The 16,885-nt window shown below is 36.6% G+C and overlaps 1 protein-coding gene across 3 annotated transcripts in view; it reads left to right on the forward strand.

Moving 5' to 3' along the window:
• Positions 1-16,885, forward strand: part of LRP2 (LDL receptor related protein 2) — a 114,947-nt gene that overhangs the window by 15,220 nt on the left and 82,842 nt on the right. For all 3 annotated transcript variants that reach the window (XM_015634263.2, XM_015634265.2, XM_015634264.2), the window contains exons 2-9: positions 1,038-1,145; positions 3,069-3,191; positions 5,589-5,705; positions 13,128-13,238; positions 13,360-13,473; positions 13,943-14,059; positions 14,851-14,994; positions 16,404-16,523. In XM_015634263.2, coding sequence (XP_015489749.1) covers positions 1,038-1,145; positions 3,069-3,191; positions 5,589-5,705; positions 13,128-13,238; positions 13,360-13,473; positions 13,943-14,059; positions 14,851-14,994; positions 16,404-16,523 — 954 coding nt within the window. The remainder of the gene's footprint in view (positions 1-1,037; positions 1,146-3,068; positions 3,192-5,588; positions 5,706-13,127; positions 13,239-13,359; positions 13,474-13,942; positions 14,060-14,850; positions 14,995-16,403; positions 16,524-16,885) is intronic.

Raw genomic sequence — 16,885 nt, forward strand, 5'->3', positions numbered from 1 at the left:
CCTCAGGTTTTTTTCAGTGTTCTCCTTTCTGAGGTGCTGACAACAGATTAACATAAAACAGCTCTGTTGAACCTAATTATGTTGTCGTTCATTGTTTTGAGGATCTGTAAAACTGTTCACTCCCTTTTTATGAGGCTGTAGTCACAACGAAAGGCCATAAACAGTACCTTTTCTCTTTCCTTGGGACTGGAGATTTCATTAGTTGACTCTAATAAAGGCCTGATCCAGCTGCATTTACACCTGGGAATGAATGCTTCTTTATCAGGTCTTAATCCTTAGTAGATCAAGCAGGAGAGAATGACAGCAGGATAGCTTTTGATCAGCCATAAATGTCTGAAAGCTTAATTTCTTTTAAAATTGTTTGCTATTCAAATCTTGACTCAAGACATGCCTTCCTGTACTTCAGAGGAAATATTTTAAGTATGAGGGCATTATTAAAAAGCAAAACAAAACCAAGATCTTTCTATACTTTCAAGCAGTTACCACTGAAACAAGATTTCCACATCAGCTAAGGGGATTATTATTGCATGCTTTTAAATCTTCATACCCTTTGGAGAGCACTAATGTTTAGTATGTTTAGCCCTTAGATATAATGTGGAAAATGACGCCTTACCTTTATTTGAAGTCTATACTGCTTGGGAATTTAAAAATGATACATTCCTGCTAAATAGGTTCCTGTAGTGTATATAGTCTGACACTTGTTTGAGTTATTTTTTCCTTTTTTATAACTATTTTTGTTTTGTCTGTATAATCTACAAATGCTAAAATTATTGAAGTTTTCTAGCAATTTAATTGGAGATATTCTGTTATACTTGTAGATGGTTCTTTGCTTGTTTGTTTGACTGGGTATATAGACCTCTTCTTTACATATGTATATTTTAATATTTTTGTATTATCTTTTGTATTATTTTTTAATATTATCATTTTCTCTCCATGCTGCAAGGTGGTGGATAAACTAGAGTTCTTGATGAATTTCACTGTCTTTTTTTTTAATGTGTTTGTACTGCTAAGGTGTCTGTTCTTCTGTTTTACCACAGGATGTGAGCGGGGGCAGTTCCGCTGCGGCAATGGTCGCTGTATTCCTGCAGACTGGAGGTGTGATGGGGCCAGAGACTGCTCAGATGATACAGATGAAGCTGGCTGCCGTAAGTGAAACAAATACAGAGCAACTCTTTTGTGATATAAGAGATTAGGAGATTCCAATGTTCTCAACTGTACCTCTGATAGAATGAGTTGGGAGAACTACCAGTTGTCATGAGATACTGCAGAATCTATTTGAGTCATATTCCATGAGCTCATTTTGCTTTGGCACACAGAAAATCAAGTAGTGCTCAGCTTCTAGCGTGACTCTAACCTTTTCTTAAAAATCTGGCTGTCCAATAATGCAGTTTCATATTATAACTAATGTTCAAAGTAGAAATGTATTGTATTCTATTACTGTAGTAATCCTTAATACTGAATGCATATACAGTTACCACCAGCATCACTTGTGCTCCGAATCTTTGGATTTTTCAGACCCTAAACAACTAACTGTACCTACTGTGCCCAAAGTAGAGTCATGCTTAATTGTCTAAAGTTGATTGTGCTGTGTCAGCAGGACAGGGACAACAATTCAATTTTATTCATATGGACTGTAATATCCATGCACAAAGATTCTCTCAAGCTGAATGGAAAAGTTGTGAAAATAAAGAATTTCCTTCCACAGTCTGTTTTCAGGAACTTGCTTGTATTTTACCTTCTCAATTCCAGTTTTTTGAGTCTTGTGGGTTGGTGTAATTATCAGCCCACTTACAGATAAGGCCAATTTTTGCCCCTAAGCTGATAGGCAGTGAGACTAATTTCTATCCATTCTTTTTACACTGTTGTATTTCTTTGCTGCTTGACCTACTTAATAATTGGAGGCTATTGACATGGCTTGGAAGTCTGATTTGTTGCTTAGAACTTTAACTCCAAAAATCTAGTGTGGTCCTGGGTGAAGAATGTCATTAAACTGGCAAAACAAAATTAATGAATGAAATAATGAAAATAATGAAAATTAAACTTCACTTTTTTTAGTTAATTATCCTTTAAAAACAATATGTTAATGTGCTATAGGTAGTGGGGCACATGAGTGCCTGAGGTTAAAATCATACTAAAAGATTATTCTTTGGTTCTTGAACAGGGACTTAAAAGCATGTGCATGAAGTACATGTCTGTAGTATGTGATCAATTTTATCTCTCTAATTAGTTTACTACTGATATTATTTTGCAATTTTCAACTCTAAATCTACAAATTGTTTTAATTTTCTCCCTCCATGCTTTGATTAAATTGATAGTTGTGCTTGCATATCATCCCATGAGACAAAGTGTTTCAAGTTGACCTTGTATTTCTGCAAAAACTTAATCCTGAGAGCAGAGATGGTCAGGACCAGAGTCCTGTTTACTGGACTGTGTTGTACTAGGGATTCTTCCAGGAGTATTAACTAGGGATGGAATAAGCTGTGACAGAGTTTCAAACATTTTTTTTTGATATTTCTCTTTGATGGTTCTCTGTTGTTTTTCTATTTGAAGAGTACACAGTGGAGCTGGAACAACGTTCAGCTTCTTCTGATCTGACCCTCACTTTTGCCTCATGAATTCAGAGGGAAGAGTTGTTTTGAGAGATCATGTTCTTACCAGGGATAAAGCAACTGAGGTGGAGTTGACCCCTGTGAGACTGGGGAAGTTATTGTGACTCTATACAAAAGTGAAAAAAAGGGCTCTGCCAGAGGGCAGTTGAGAACTTGAAAATTTTTTGGGATCTCCCTTCTAGAGGAGCTTGTGTCTCCAGGAGAGGATATAAGGCTGAAGAGTCTATGTTTCAGTTTACTAAACTGAATTTTGCGTTTGAGCATCCTTTTGCTGGTTCACTTTCCCCTCTCTGGTCTGTCAGTTTTCTTTGATCTGTTAAATGCTTCATGTGTTTCATGGAAGTTGCAATTCATTGACACTTGAACCTTAGACCTTCTTTTCCCTTATGCAATTATTTTCTTTGAAAATTCTTTTGGAGATGTCTGTGAAATGACAATTTTTTTCATTGCTTACACTAGCACAACCTACCTGTGAGGGAAATCAATTTCAGTGTCACACTGATGGGGAATGTATTCCACAGTCATGGGTTTGTGATGATGAGGAGGATTGTGAGGATGGCTCAGATGAACATCAACAGTGTCGTAAGTATTTTAACTTCCAGTGTTACACCAGCTTTGTGAAATAATGTAATTTACATAGGAGCATATTGAGAACATACAGAAACAAGCCCTCTACACAAGTCTTCTAAACTACAGAAGTCTCTCTAAATTGTTTCTAGAAATAAAATAGCCTGAAGTAGATAAAATACAGAAAATACGTCTAAAAAGATATCTTCAGAAGTTAAAATCTGAAAATTACTCATCTTTCTTTTAATTAAAAAGAGAAAAAAATATAAAGTGTGTACTAGTTTTATACTTGATAAAAAATTTAGTAATTTCAAAAATGGTGAAATATGCATATTACTATATCTGCTGTGCTCTTTGGCTAAGAAAATTCACAGTGGCATCTCAGAACTATATACAAATAAATTTAATTATTTTTAGGCAACTTGAAATTTATTTGTATATAAAATTTAAGGAATTATCAATAATCAGCAAACACTGATATTCTTGTATGATTTTCAGCAATGCTATTTTGTAACATTATTATGTAGAATTAACAGAGCCATTCTTTTTCACACTCAGAGGAGAAATATCTGTGGTCTTGGTGTCTGGTGGGAGTCTAGCCTTTCATTATCATTTGGATAGCTTAAACTTAGAACATAATTCTGATTAGTATTTCCCTTTAAACATGCTAAACAGTGTATTATTCATGTCTGAATTGATGTTTTCAAGTAAAGTGTTTAGTGTTCTCTGTACACTTCAGATCAAGAAAATAATTTAACAGCCTAACAGCCATAGGCTTTGCTCTTTTCTTAGTATTGATAGACAAAATATGTAACTCTGGCTTAGAATTTCATGACTAAGCATTTGAAAGGCTATAAGTACATGCCAAGGTGGTGAACAGTGAACTGAAGTGGTTACTGCACCAAATTCCATTCTCTGCATTATTGTATGACAAGAAAACCACTGTAGTGTTCTGAAGGATAGTTTTTCTTTCATTTAAAAGTATTAAAAGTTACTCTAAGTGATCAAGATAAGACTAATTTATTTTCATTTTGATTATGTGTATAATTTTTTGATAACTCCTTTGAACTGTACAGCTCTGGAGCTACTCACCAACCCCTGGGGAGGTTAAAATGTTTATTTTGGAAGGATTTTGCTAACAGACTTTGTTTTTGCTTTTGTATCTTGATTCCATCTTCATCCGCTGAGGATGGAAAATTTTGAGTGATAGATAACTACCTTTTGCTCCCCTCTTCCTCTGAGAAGGTGTCAGCACAACTGCTAGTTATGTTTTAACTAAAGAATCTGTAGATACAAAATGCAAAATGAGCAACAGCTCTGAGTTTGACTTTGGAACTGGGTCACTGTAACATTGTTCACAATGTACTGGTTAATCATGAGTATCAGTATCTAGGCAGTGGCACTGTGCTGCTGCCACTTTTGAGTCATCTCCTGGAATTTATCCTTGTTGTTCTAAAGCGACCTTTATCTCAGTGTTTGGGAAAGCTAGAGTTGATTTTCCTCCTTGAAATATTGAAAGTTTTTCTTGGGAAAACTGGCTGACAGCTCTTGAAGTCATGCATACTGTCATGCTCTTGTTTTACCTCATGACACTAGTATCCCAGTAGCTGATCTTATTTTGGGAACTGCTGCTGACAGAAGACATAGAGAGCCCCTGTAGAGCAGCAGATTACAAGATACCAATGTATAGGTTGGGATGATGTTGAGATACAACATGAGCTTGAAAGAAATAAATGTGCAGGTGGCAGATGGAAGGAAAAGTTAGTAGTAAGCTTGCCCTTCAGCCATATCTTCACAGATTCATGTTAGTTTGCCTAAGAACTGAAAGTGTAATTTAGCTGTAGTGGAATCAAAGTGGGATTGAACAATTTTATGTGGTTGCTTTTTCCTGGCAGGTGTCAAGAGAAGAGACATAATCATTCTCAATCCTCCCTTAGTTATGCATGCAAACTATTCCTGACTGTTGTGGCCCTGGCTATATTAGAAAGCATTGCCTTAACTCCAGCTCTGCTGTGTTTACATTGTGACATTCCAGTTGATGGAATAATCTATGGTTATTGACAGATTTTGACCCAGCAAATAAAATAAGAGAAAACTTTAAATCAGTGAAAATTGGTAATTTAATATTTTAGGAAGAATAATTATAGGGAGGTACTTTTTAACCTAGAGGTGAATTCATTAGTGGAGAAAAGCAGTGACCTTGCAGCGTACAGGAGCCCTCCCAGAGCTATGCTGTCTGCTATGCACTTGTCAAGTGTTCTTTAGTCCCCTTGAGTACACCAAGATACAGGGGAGAAAGTTTATACTGATATTTTTGAGAAAGATAAAGTAGTTAAAGAGGAAGGAAAATATTTTTGCTCATAAAAAGTCTTGGTTGATAGGAAAGACTGATTGTGTGCCTGTTTGTTGCAGCGGGAAGGACATGCTCAAGTCAGCAGTTCACATGTTCCAATGGACAATGCATCCCGAGCGCGTACTGGTGCGATCGAGTGGAGGACTGCACTGATGGAACAGATGAAAGAGTCTGCCGTGAGTCTTAACTCCTAGCATGAGATCTGGTTTCATCTCATCTCTCTGTGGCATTTTAATACATTTGTAAGATTAAAGGGCTTGTTGATAGACAGGATGACCACAATATGCTTTTTGTTACAGGGGTTTCAATTCAGATTCTTCTGTGTATTAGAGCTGATGTTCTGATACAGATCTGATACTACAGAACTCAAGTGCAAACTGCCACTACAGGATCAAGTCATATTCTTTCTCATTGTCTGAAAGATAATTAATATTGCACTGTGAAAAGGCAACCATGTTTAATTGGGTTATGGCTCTGGGACACTCAGAGCTAACTCTACTGAAGTTTTTCATGTTATTTTTGCATACTCCATATGAAATCAGTAGAAGTTATAGCCTGTACAGAAAAGCAACATTTGATTCCAAATGACTTATTTGAGAAGATTTGATCCCTTCTAAAGCATTTTATTCTAGACTGCAGCTTCCTGTGGAGATGATTTAGTCATATTGTATTCAGACATGTTGTTTATATTGTGCTAACAAAATGCAGATGGACAAGCAGTTTTTTTCACTCTAACCCCCCAGAGTTGAGGCAGCCTGTCTGGTGACAGTCTCCCTAAATTCTGGCCTAGGCTGAATACTGACGGCAAGGAAAGCTGGCCATGTTTTTCAGAAATGTTTTTGTCTAATACCTATATAACAGTGTGTAACAGGCATGGCTCTTCATTGTTAGTCTTAAGGAAAACTTCACACACCCTGAGTGACATCCAACATATAAGCTGCTGTTGCAGCTGTTAGAACATAGTGTGCCTTTGGGAAACAGACATAACTGTAAACTTGTCTTAGAACCAGACCCAGGGCAGGAGGTGGGGGAAGAGGCTGGGGTGGTAATGGATGGACAAGGAGGCAAGAAATTAAATTTTGTTAATGGCTTTGCTTAAGGGAAAGAAGGACGTATGCATATGCTGTGTAATGGAAGACTATATGGTCATCTGACTGCTAATGTGGTTTATCCTTGACTCACAAGTAGCTAAAATTGTCCCTAAGTAGAATGAAAGGGGATTTAGGACTGTATGATACCCTGGAATAAAATGTTGCTAAGTCATCCGGCTTGGAATTTTTCATGTGATAGACTCATAGCCACCTCTGAAGTCACCAATACAAATGGCTAAAAGCCAAGATCCAAAGTACCCCATCTCATTGCTGGAAGAATATCTTTTGTAGATTGGCATTATTTTCTCTTAAAGTTTAGAGTAATAAATTAAGTTAGTAATTTAGCAAATCGGTCACACATGAAAAAAAATCCCGAAGAAAAGATATCTGCTTTAAAAATGTATTGTCCATGAATTAAAGAACTGGAACTGCTGAGCATCTCTGAGAAACTCATGAGTAGTCATTGAATACAGTGTGCAGCAGCCAGGTACCATAGTAGGATTGTTAGAATGCATTAAATCTATGTCAGTCTAGGAGTGGGGTCCTATGGATACTTAAAACTCTTTTCAAACTAAAAGCTGCTGTGATGTTTGAAAATTGAAGTACACATTTTATTTCATGTTTAACATTCTCAGCTAGGTAAATTAAAAAGACAGTTAGGAAAGGGCCCTCTAGATATATCAACAGTAGCACTCTGCTGCTGTGGGGGAAAGCTGATCGTTGCTGCATCAGCAAATAGGCCCCTTGACTGCTGTGGGGGCAGCATATTTAGTGCCAAGGAGAGGGACTGCCTCCTATCATTCAACAGCCTCTACTCTGGTTTATTAGAATACGTGTTGACAGTCCCTCTGAGGCAGAATAATAACTGTGACTTGGAACCTTGAAAGTAGGTTGGACGAGTTTAAAGAAATGTGACAGTGCTGAAGACAAGAGAATCCAAGAAGAATGTTATGACAAGACTCTTGAGGAGGGCTGGTTAATTTTACTGCCTTTTTGTCTTTGCAAGGCCTGGAATATTCAACAGAAGTCATAAAATAAAATTTACAATTTGGTGATTTTATGATTAACTGTATAGTACAGATTAGTGTAAGTGATTTTTTGGAGCAGATTCTAAAACTTGCTTTGAATGTTCATTTTTCCCAGTGTTTAGTGTATTTCCTTTTCCACATTATTTGATATAAACACATGCAAGAGGAATAATATGATTTTGGCTTTTGAATTAAAAGTTTTCATAAATAAAAATGAAACATCCATGAACAACGAAAGAATAAAGTTATTTATAATTGATTCTGGAGTTTCATGGAGCATAACAAAATGCAAACTTATGTCTCTTTACTTATGCTTTGCACTCACTCATCTGTCTGGCGACAGATTAGAATGTAAAGAAGATAAAATTTTATTCCTGAATAAGGTACATTATTTAAGAAAGTAGTCAAATGTTAAATGTCACCAATATAAAGTAAGTCTGCAATTAAACATGTAAAAAACCAGAACAAAGGAATTCAGAGCCTTAGTCCATTTTATTGCTAATGGGATTAGCAGCAAGGAAAATTACCCATGCAGAGGCTAAGATAAACATCAGAACTATGCTTCAGCTACAGGTCATACAATTAGTGCACTGAAGCTGTTTTGATTTTGTAAAATTATGGGTTTTAATTTTTTAAAATACATGTATCAGTCTGTTTTCTAGCTTTTTTGAATAGTCAGCAGCTAGCAAATATTTCAATTTTAAAACTTTAGAAACAGACTAAAATGGCAGACTATTTGGGGTAGCAAATGCTTTTTGGGAGTAGGCAGCCAATACAGGTGTAATTTTTCTGTTACATACTTTATTTCTTTCAGTTAATATAGAATAATTTCTCCTGTCTCAGCTTCACAGTTGAAAAATAAAAATCCCAGCCATGCCCATTTTGCTTTGCTGTGACAGAATAACCTTTCTGGATACTGCTCTGGCAGCTGAGTGCTATGCTGAGGCTGTGAGGGAGAAAGGGGCAGTACTTTAAAGACATACTGTTCAAAGCTAGTGGGCTGAGTGTGGGCCAAGATGCACAGAATTTTTGATTCTAATTTTAATTCTGAGTTGCTGCCATAGGTCAGCTGCCTAACCTGTGAATTCCTGCCTCTTGTTTGCTGTGCTAAATAGCAGTTGTGGTCAGGAAGTGGGCAGTCAGCTCTGGGATTAATTTGCAGAGACCAGAGTGAAAGTGAACAAAGACCAAGAGCTGAAGAGTCCATAATGGATGTAGTCCAAGAAAGAAGAAAAAGAGGCTTAATATTCTGGATGTTGGACAAATTACATGTAGCAGCTATAGGACAAGGGAGAAGTTCAGGCTGAAGGAAATATCTCCTCCAAGAAGAGTTTGGGACAGGGAAGTAGCAAAACTGGAGCAATCTAAGGCAGGCAGCCAAGGACTAGAGTCTCAGGGATCAAAAGCAGGATCCAAGGCCAGGAATGAGGGTCTGGTCTGTCTGCCAGCTCTGAAAGCATCTCTGCTATGAGCACTGCCTGGTATCATGTAGCTCATAGGACTCTTGGGTTTGGAGCAAGTCTCCCTCCTGGTGTCTCCAAGTAGGCTGTGAGCTCTCTGGGCAATGCTTTGACCACTGTGAGGTGGTGACTTATGACAGTGAATCAAAGGGTTTTAATAAACTTTGTTTTGTAGAATATTTTTACATTTTGCAACAAAAGACACCTGTTAGTAGGAAATTGCCATTTTTCTTTTCCTTTTACTTCTACTCCTTGTAACATGGGTTAGGGTTATGGAAGCTTACACTGCTGACTGTGTAGCAGAAATCAGCTTGTGCTGAATCAAATACTATTTGCAACTATTTCCTGTTGCTGTTTTTGTATGGATTTATTTCCAGCTTACAGAACAGAAGCACTAGGCAGAGTGAAAAATAATGTAGGTTTAGCAATTCCTGTGACATGGGTTTCAAACATCTTCCATGTGTCCATTGAAAGATGCCGTATAAATATGTTCACAGCTGTTTCCCCAGAAAAGTTAAAAGGTGCTTCATCTGTCATTTGTGCTGGTGTTTGCTAGTTACTTATATTTTGCAACTGAAGTGTTGGCATGCATCAGGGAGACAGATTGTGTGGAAGTATTTTGGCTAAGAAAATGCCTGAGGGGAGTGAAAGAAGAGCTCCCTTTCTTGCTGACTATTGGAATGAACATAGGTGAAAAACATTCCCCCTGTTTCACAAAGCTCGCATTATCTTCTAGGAATTGTCATGACTATGGAAACATTTCTTCTTTTTAGTTTTCTGTAAAATTAGCCATAGGTTTTTGGGAGGAGAAGGTTGAGGAAACAGTATTTATGTTGGAGGCTACTGACCATTCAAAACAAGATGAAAGAAAATAGCGTTTATATTTTTTTCTGTCCGTTCACTTTTCTCTTAATGTTGTCTTCATAGTGCCTCCTTTCAATCTCTTGTGCAGCTGTATTCCCACACCTCCTTAGGTGCAAACTTCCTACCTTGTTATCCTTTTAACTCAGAACCTTATCCTTCATTTTCTGCTCTTTCTAGTCCATTTGTCACCAATGTAGAAAAAAAAATAAATTCCATTGCCTAGAAGAGAACCCCTTCAAGTCATCCACAGCACACTTTTTTCACGTGCCCCCTACATCAGAGACTGTACGATCAATTTCTCCGATATCAGTTCTTGCACAGCTGAGGGATTTTGTACTCAAATGCACTAATCTTGGATCAGGTGTGTACAGAGAAATCTTAGTTTAAATAAAAATTCAGATAAAAGCTAGGAAATTTTTGCAAGCCCCAAATACAGTGACTGATGTAGGACCATTCCACTTAAATTTAAAATGTCATGATACTCACTTTCCAACTTCATTTGCTGAAGACCTTTTCATTAAGCTGGATTGTACAGGTCTTGCAGTTCCTCCCCTCTTGCTGCCAAGGTTCAGATTCTTTTCCTTTTTAGAAGTCCCCATTTGATAATAGAGTAGAAGAACTAAGCTCATGGCTAATGTTTTCTAAATTTTGGGGAGAAAGAAAGAGAGTTTAAGTCCTGGGGTTTTGCAGTTGCAAGGACAATCATTCCTTTGTTTTCAGATATCCTAGTATTGTTATGAAGTCCTATTTTGGCTTCCTTCATTCTCTCAGCATTGAGCCCTCACAGACGCCAGCATTTCTTCCTTGATTCTTTTACCTTCTCTACTTCTCCTCATATAAAACTAACCCAGGTACTGAGGAACTGTCCTGATGGCACAGATGCTCCTGAACCATATGCTGCATTGGCTACAGCCTTTGGTATAGCTCACAGCTTTGCCAGTTTTCATGAGGCTTAGTTCTTAATGCCCCAAATAACTAAAACAAATTTATTAAAAGAATACGCTATAAGGTGCAAAGAGTACAGTCTGCAATGCAGAATGGAGTGAAAAATACTTTTCAGATCAGTGAGCAGCTGTGATCAGAACTATCATTTACTAACCCTGGTCTTTTGACAGGGGATTGGAAATGGGATTACCTGTTCAGAGTTAAAAAATTAAATTAATCTTCATCAGGCTTTTCAAAGAATGGTCTTGCTTGTGCAAGTACAATTAAAAGAAATAATATGTACACTAGTTTTGAAAAGAGAATAAGGAACAAAAGCATTTGTTCACATTTAAATAAAACACCAATTTAGTCAGAATGTATATTTTGATGTACCTTCAAAACATCTTTACTGATGGCTCTTCTTGTTATTTTTTTATAGTGATTGTATTTATACAATCCACTAGACTTAATAATATAATAAAGATTTTGCTAGGCTGAGGGCATTTTCAAGTCTGCTGCTGGAGAGAAGACTTTGACAAAGTTTCCCTTCTTGTAAGGGAGTTTAATATAAGCTTGAGAAAATCTTATTACTGGCTAGATTCTTAGTCTGCCTGGGCATTCTTGAAGAAACAGGCAGTGCAAGGCCATGGGTTCAATTGTTTATTTGCTTGACATCAGTCCATTTGAAACAGTTTGGAACATCACTAGAGGTATTTCTGTGGCATATGAAGGAAAGAGAGGAAAATGACAAAACTATATATTATATATCCCATGGAAGCTTTTCTACTTCAGTGCATTTACAAGCACATACCCTGTATTCTTCCTTTTCTTCCATCTGCCCTATAATCCAGTATAATAATGTACTGCCATGGCTGTTTCTGCTGGGCCACAGAACTCCTGATGGTTCCTCCCTGTGATGTCTTCTCAACTTTCAGACAGTGAAAATAAAAGAAATGTAAAGGAATCATTTGGGGAGATAGTCTGGCTAGACTTGTAGTGGACATGAACACAGCTACTTAGTCTCACATTTTAACAATTTAACAGTTAAAATCATATAAAGCTATTCCATAGGTGATTGAATTTTTGTGGGATTATGATAATACACAGAACAGCAGAAGCAAGCAAAAAAGTTTGCCACTGTCTGGAAAAATTGCAGGTTTCTTGATATCTGCTTGAAGCAGTTTTATAACCCATGTTTTGGATTCCAAGAGTTTGACTGAAAATGTGCCTAGGTGAAAGCCTTCTCTATCTTCTTTATTAACTCCTAGAGAAGTAAAGTGGGATAAGAATTCATAATGCATATCTAAAAGGTGCAAAATGTTATTTTGGCTTTTCTGTGTCTTTCTTGAGTTCATTTATCTTATATATATAGACAAAGGTTCAATAAATCTAAGTTCTAAAATTACCAATTCTTTGCATTCTTACTTACCATTTGACCAAAAAATGTAATTTTTGTCTACATAGCAACAAGCTAAACTATGAGCTTGTTCTCCTACTCAACTCTAGTATGTGCATATGCTTAATTTGTTGGATACTTGACTGAACTCTCTGATTGTTCGTATGACTAAGTGTTCTCAGAATTAATATTAAGTCATTTGAAGCAATCCCTTGTATTTGCCTGTAGGTCTTCTATATAAGTAGAATGTCCAAAACCTAAAAAATCATGATTTCTGCAGAATCTGTTTTCTTTTGTGAAGGAGGAAGCAAGTAATAAAAACCAGCAGTTCTAACATTGTTCATGGAACCCGGAAATTTAATATCCTTGGCTTAATTGGAATAAAACCATAAAAACCTGATGTCTGTGAGTTTGAGAACTCAAGACACTTGAAAAGGACCTAGGAACTGTAAATTTCAGGAAATCCTTTGCTATCTCAACACTTTTATTAGGATCAGGACAGTATAAAACTGAGGTATACAGAAATAAAACAAAAGTTCACTGCTTGCTTTCCTTGTTACATTGCTTTCTATCATATTGTAAACTGTCTGGGTTGCAAATCTTTTTGGGGTATGGGAAGGCATTTAATTTTTCTCTTATGCAAGATTTAGTAGCTTCCATCTAGAGGATGCTCTTCAATATCTGTTAGAGAAGACTATATACTGTATAAATGGACTACTAGTAATGGAGTTTTGTATTCCCTTTTTCCTTTAAACCAAGATATTCGGTTGACACTAGATGGATATGACTCATTATAGTCTAACTTCATGCTAATATAAAGGATTTTTTATTTTAGACTACCCAAGATGTGAACAGTTATCATGTGCAAATGGAGCATGTTTCAATGCAAGCCAGCGATGTGATGGCAAAGTTGATTGCAGAGATTCTTCTGATGAAGCTAATTGCAGTAAGTCCCCTGTGCGGAGTGATCCCAAACAAATTTGCTTTATAGACGTTCTTTTGGAGTTAAACACTGTGGTTTTCTGACAGATTTTCTGTATGTGTTTCTGTGCTAAATTCTTTTTCAGCACATGGATGTACCAGTACACAGTTCCAGTGTGCTAATGGAGAGTGCATCCCTCGAGCCTTTATCTGTGACCATGATGATGACTGTGGAGATAGGAGTGATGAAAACTCTTGCAGTATGATGCTCCTTTTTTTTTTCTCCCACTTTCTTTAACTGTTTTACTAAGATCTGGTTCAAGCAGGTAGCAGGAAGCAGACTGCTTGGCTGTACAGCCATCAAAAGCTAGTCACTGCTCTACAAGTACTCTTATACAGAAAGATGGAAATTGCAATGCTATTTTGATAGACTGTCTTTGCTGCTAAGTTCCTGGGTATGCAATTTCTATTTGAATTTGCTGGACTGACAGTCTGGTTCTTAATGCTTGTAGTTACACTTATGTTGTTGTCATCTTCTTAAATTCAGCATGAACCAAAGGTAATTCATACCTAAATGAGAAGAAACCAGCAGTGTTTGCAATAGATACAAAATATGGAACTGCCTAAATTTTTTAGGAGATACAATAAATTTTCATATATGAGACAATATTGCTATTTTTGACCTTTTAGATGCTTAGAGCAGTTAGATTCTTATGTTTCTTTCTGTAGCTTACGCAACTTGCAGAGGCAACTTCTTCACTTGTCCGAGTGGCCGTTGCATTCATCAGAGCTGGATTTGCGATGGAGATGATGATTGTGAAGACAATGAAGATGAAAGAGGATGTGGTAAATGCTATTGTTAACTTCCAATGGTATTTTCAGAGGAAGATGACACTAACCTACATCTATGACATTTAGACCACTCAAGATGTTCTGAATCATTAAATTTCTTTAAAGCCTTAGAATTCCACCTTCATTTTTATTTCTTTTCTTAACTAAAGCAATATTTTTGTTGTTGTGTGTGTGAGAATTATTGTGATACTGGGTATGATGCAAACTACTTTTTACATATAGCAATCCATATATTTTTTCTTTTATATTTTGTTTTGGTTCTTCTTCCTATGGAGATTTTTCAGGTCATCTGTTAAGAGACATGAGGCTTCTAATAACTAAAACCCACTGATTCAAAATGAAATTAACTCAAATTCTGCCAAGATTTGTCATATAAGAAAGAGAAACTTTAATGAATGAAAGTGTGAACGAGATTTCTTTTCCACTGGTCTTTTCTATGACGAACATTTTTCTCTTTACCCAGACAGCATTTATGTGTTTTGAAACCACAAAACTATAGTTCAGTTTCTGGTACATGGGGTAGTTTAAAGCTAAATGGTGTTACCATTTCTAGCAGAAAACTAAAGGGATTCATGTGTTGTCTACCCAAAAATTGTTGGCATTGTAGTTTGAACTTGGAAGAAAGCATGTCAAGTATAGATAGTGTTACTTAATAGTGTTTCTGAGCTGTGTACAAGAAACAGAAACTGATTATCAAAGGATAGAGATGCTTTGGGAAGATGTTAGAGAAGAAATTTTAATATTTGAAACATACTCTTCATTAGCCTTGTTTTTCTTTTCCATAGAAAGTGGTCACCATGAATGCTACCCAGGAGAGTGGGCCTGCCCTGGATCAGGGCATTGCATTCCAATCGGGAAAGTGTGTGATGGAACTGCAGACTGCCCTGAAGGAGAAGATGAAACTAACATCACTGCAGGCAGACACTGCAGTATGTATTAGAATGAAAAGCATATACAGAATAGCAGAAACACCAGCACTGATATCTTTTTACATTCGCCTTTTGTGTCCTAAAAAATACTGAAATTTTGAAAGCTCATTATTTTCATTGGCACTCTTTAGACTGGATGATCTGAAAGAGGCATATATACTGCAAAGAGACCATTTCTTTTTTAAAATTGTGAAATTTCACAAATAAGAATTTTAAATTGCTCTCCATAAACTAAAATATGTTCACAAAGTCAGGGAAAAGTGTGCTATATGCCTTCTTTGTTTAAATATCTGTTTGTCCCTTTGTGTAAGTAAGAAGTAATGATCAGAACACAGTATGGAATCAGTATATCTTAAGCTTTGACTAATTCACTTTAAAGATTAGGATTTTAAAAAGTATATTTTTACCTAGGATGTCTGTTTCTCCGGTTAGTGGTACACTGCATTTTTTTTGTTGGAGGCAATGAGCCTCCAAAAGTAGAGAGAAAAGTAATTTATCTAAAAAAGAGAAAGTAATTTCTCTCTAATCCTACAAATATCAAATCCCTCTGAGGACAAGGACCGGTGTATTTTAATATGTAGGAAGATAAAAATTCCTAATAGAAAAAATCATGCTTTTTGGAATAGGAGGGCAGAAAAAATAATAAGAAATGAAACCATTTTGTAAAACTGTACCTCTTGCTTTGCTGAGTGGTTTGAGAGTTACAGAAGATGTGATTTGCAAAGCAAGGCATTTAACAGAAGAAACTGAGGAAAAGGAAAGTGCTGACTTTCACCTTCTTCTTTGTCAGGTGTTTTACAATCATAAGTTATTTGCCTGTCACTGAATTGTTTATTAGTAGAAGGAAGAGAAGAAGTGGTGACAGAAAAAAGAGAGAGCAAGAGAAGGAAAGGATAAAGTACATTTGTCCATGAATACAATGCAAACAGTATATTCTAATACATTGGAATGCTAATTCTTCTTAATATAACATAGTAGGGGTTTTTCACATAGAAGAGTAAATGATGAGGTTATGTGCCAATAGATGCAGCTCAAGGATATGTTGCTCACAAGTAGAACCAGGGAAAGTTTTGGTACATTGCAGATAGCTTCCTGTGGTCACCTTTTCATACAGCACTTACCACTGGTGGTAGATACAAGATTCATGCTTATCCTTTAACTCTGCTCGAAAAACCTATTAAAAAAAGTACCTTCTCTTCTGTGTTCCATGCCCTTGCCTGCATGTATGTAAATATGTGTGATTTTGTGGAACTTTGTACATCATTTTCTCTGCAGCTTAGTTTTAACGAGCTCTACTTGAAATTGAAGTCTCATCATAGAAAAGACTCCAACTTTGTAACTCTTAAGAAGGCAGAAAGCTGTTCTACTGGTTATAGGTGTCTTTCTGAAATATTTTATTTGCATTTCAGATGTATCACGCTGTGCTGCGCTGAGCTGCCAGTATCGCTGTCATTCCTCTCCATCAGGAGGGATGTGCTATTGCCCTGCAGGATATACAATAAGTAACAATGACAGTCGTACTTGTATTGGTGAGTAAAGTCCAGGGATTACAGATATCCAGTACCTTCTCACAATCTATTGGGAAATTTTGGATTCCAAGAAGGCAAATTAGTTTGAGTTGGGTGGATGTACTGGCAAATAGAAAAATCTCAGGAGTCAGCAAATGCATCAAAATTTTAGTGGCACAAAGGCAGCATAATGACACAGCAACAAATCAGAGAGATATCATAAAGATCTCTTTCACTTTGACCTAAAAACATAGTGACAGCATGATTAGGTTTAAATATGTACTCTTGGATGGCTGGTTTATTATCAAAAGTTTTTACTGGTCTTTAAGTGTTTACATAGAGAGAGATTGTTCCTGCCTCTGTGATGTGTGTTGCATGCCTGG

The sequence above is a fragment of the Parus major genome, chromosome 7, assembly GCF_001522545.3.
Source record: "Parus major isolate Abel chromosome 7, Parus_major1.1, whole genome shotgun sequence".
In the NCBI taxonomy this organism is placed as follows: domain Eukaryota; kingdom Metazoa; phylum Chordata; class Aves; order Passeriformes; family Paridae; genus Parus; species Parus major.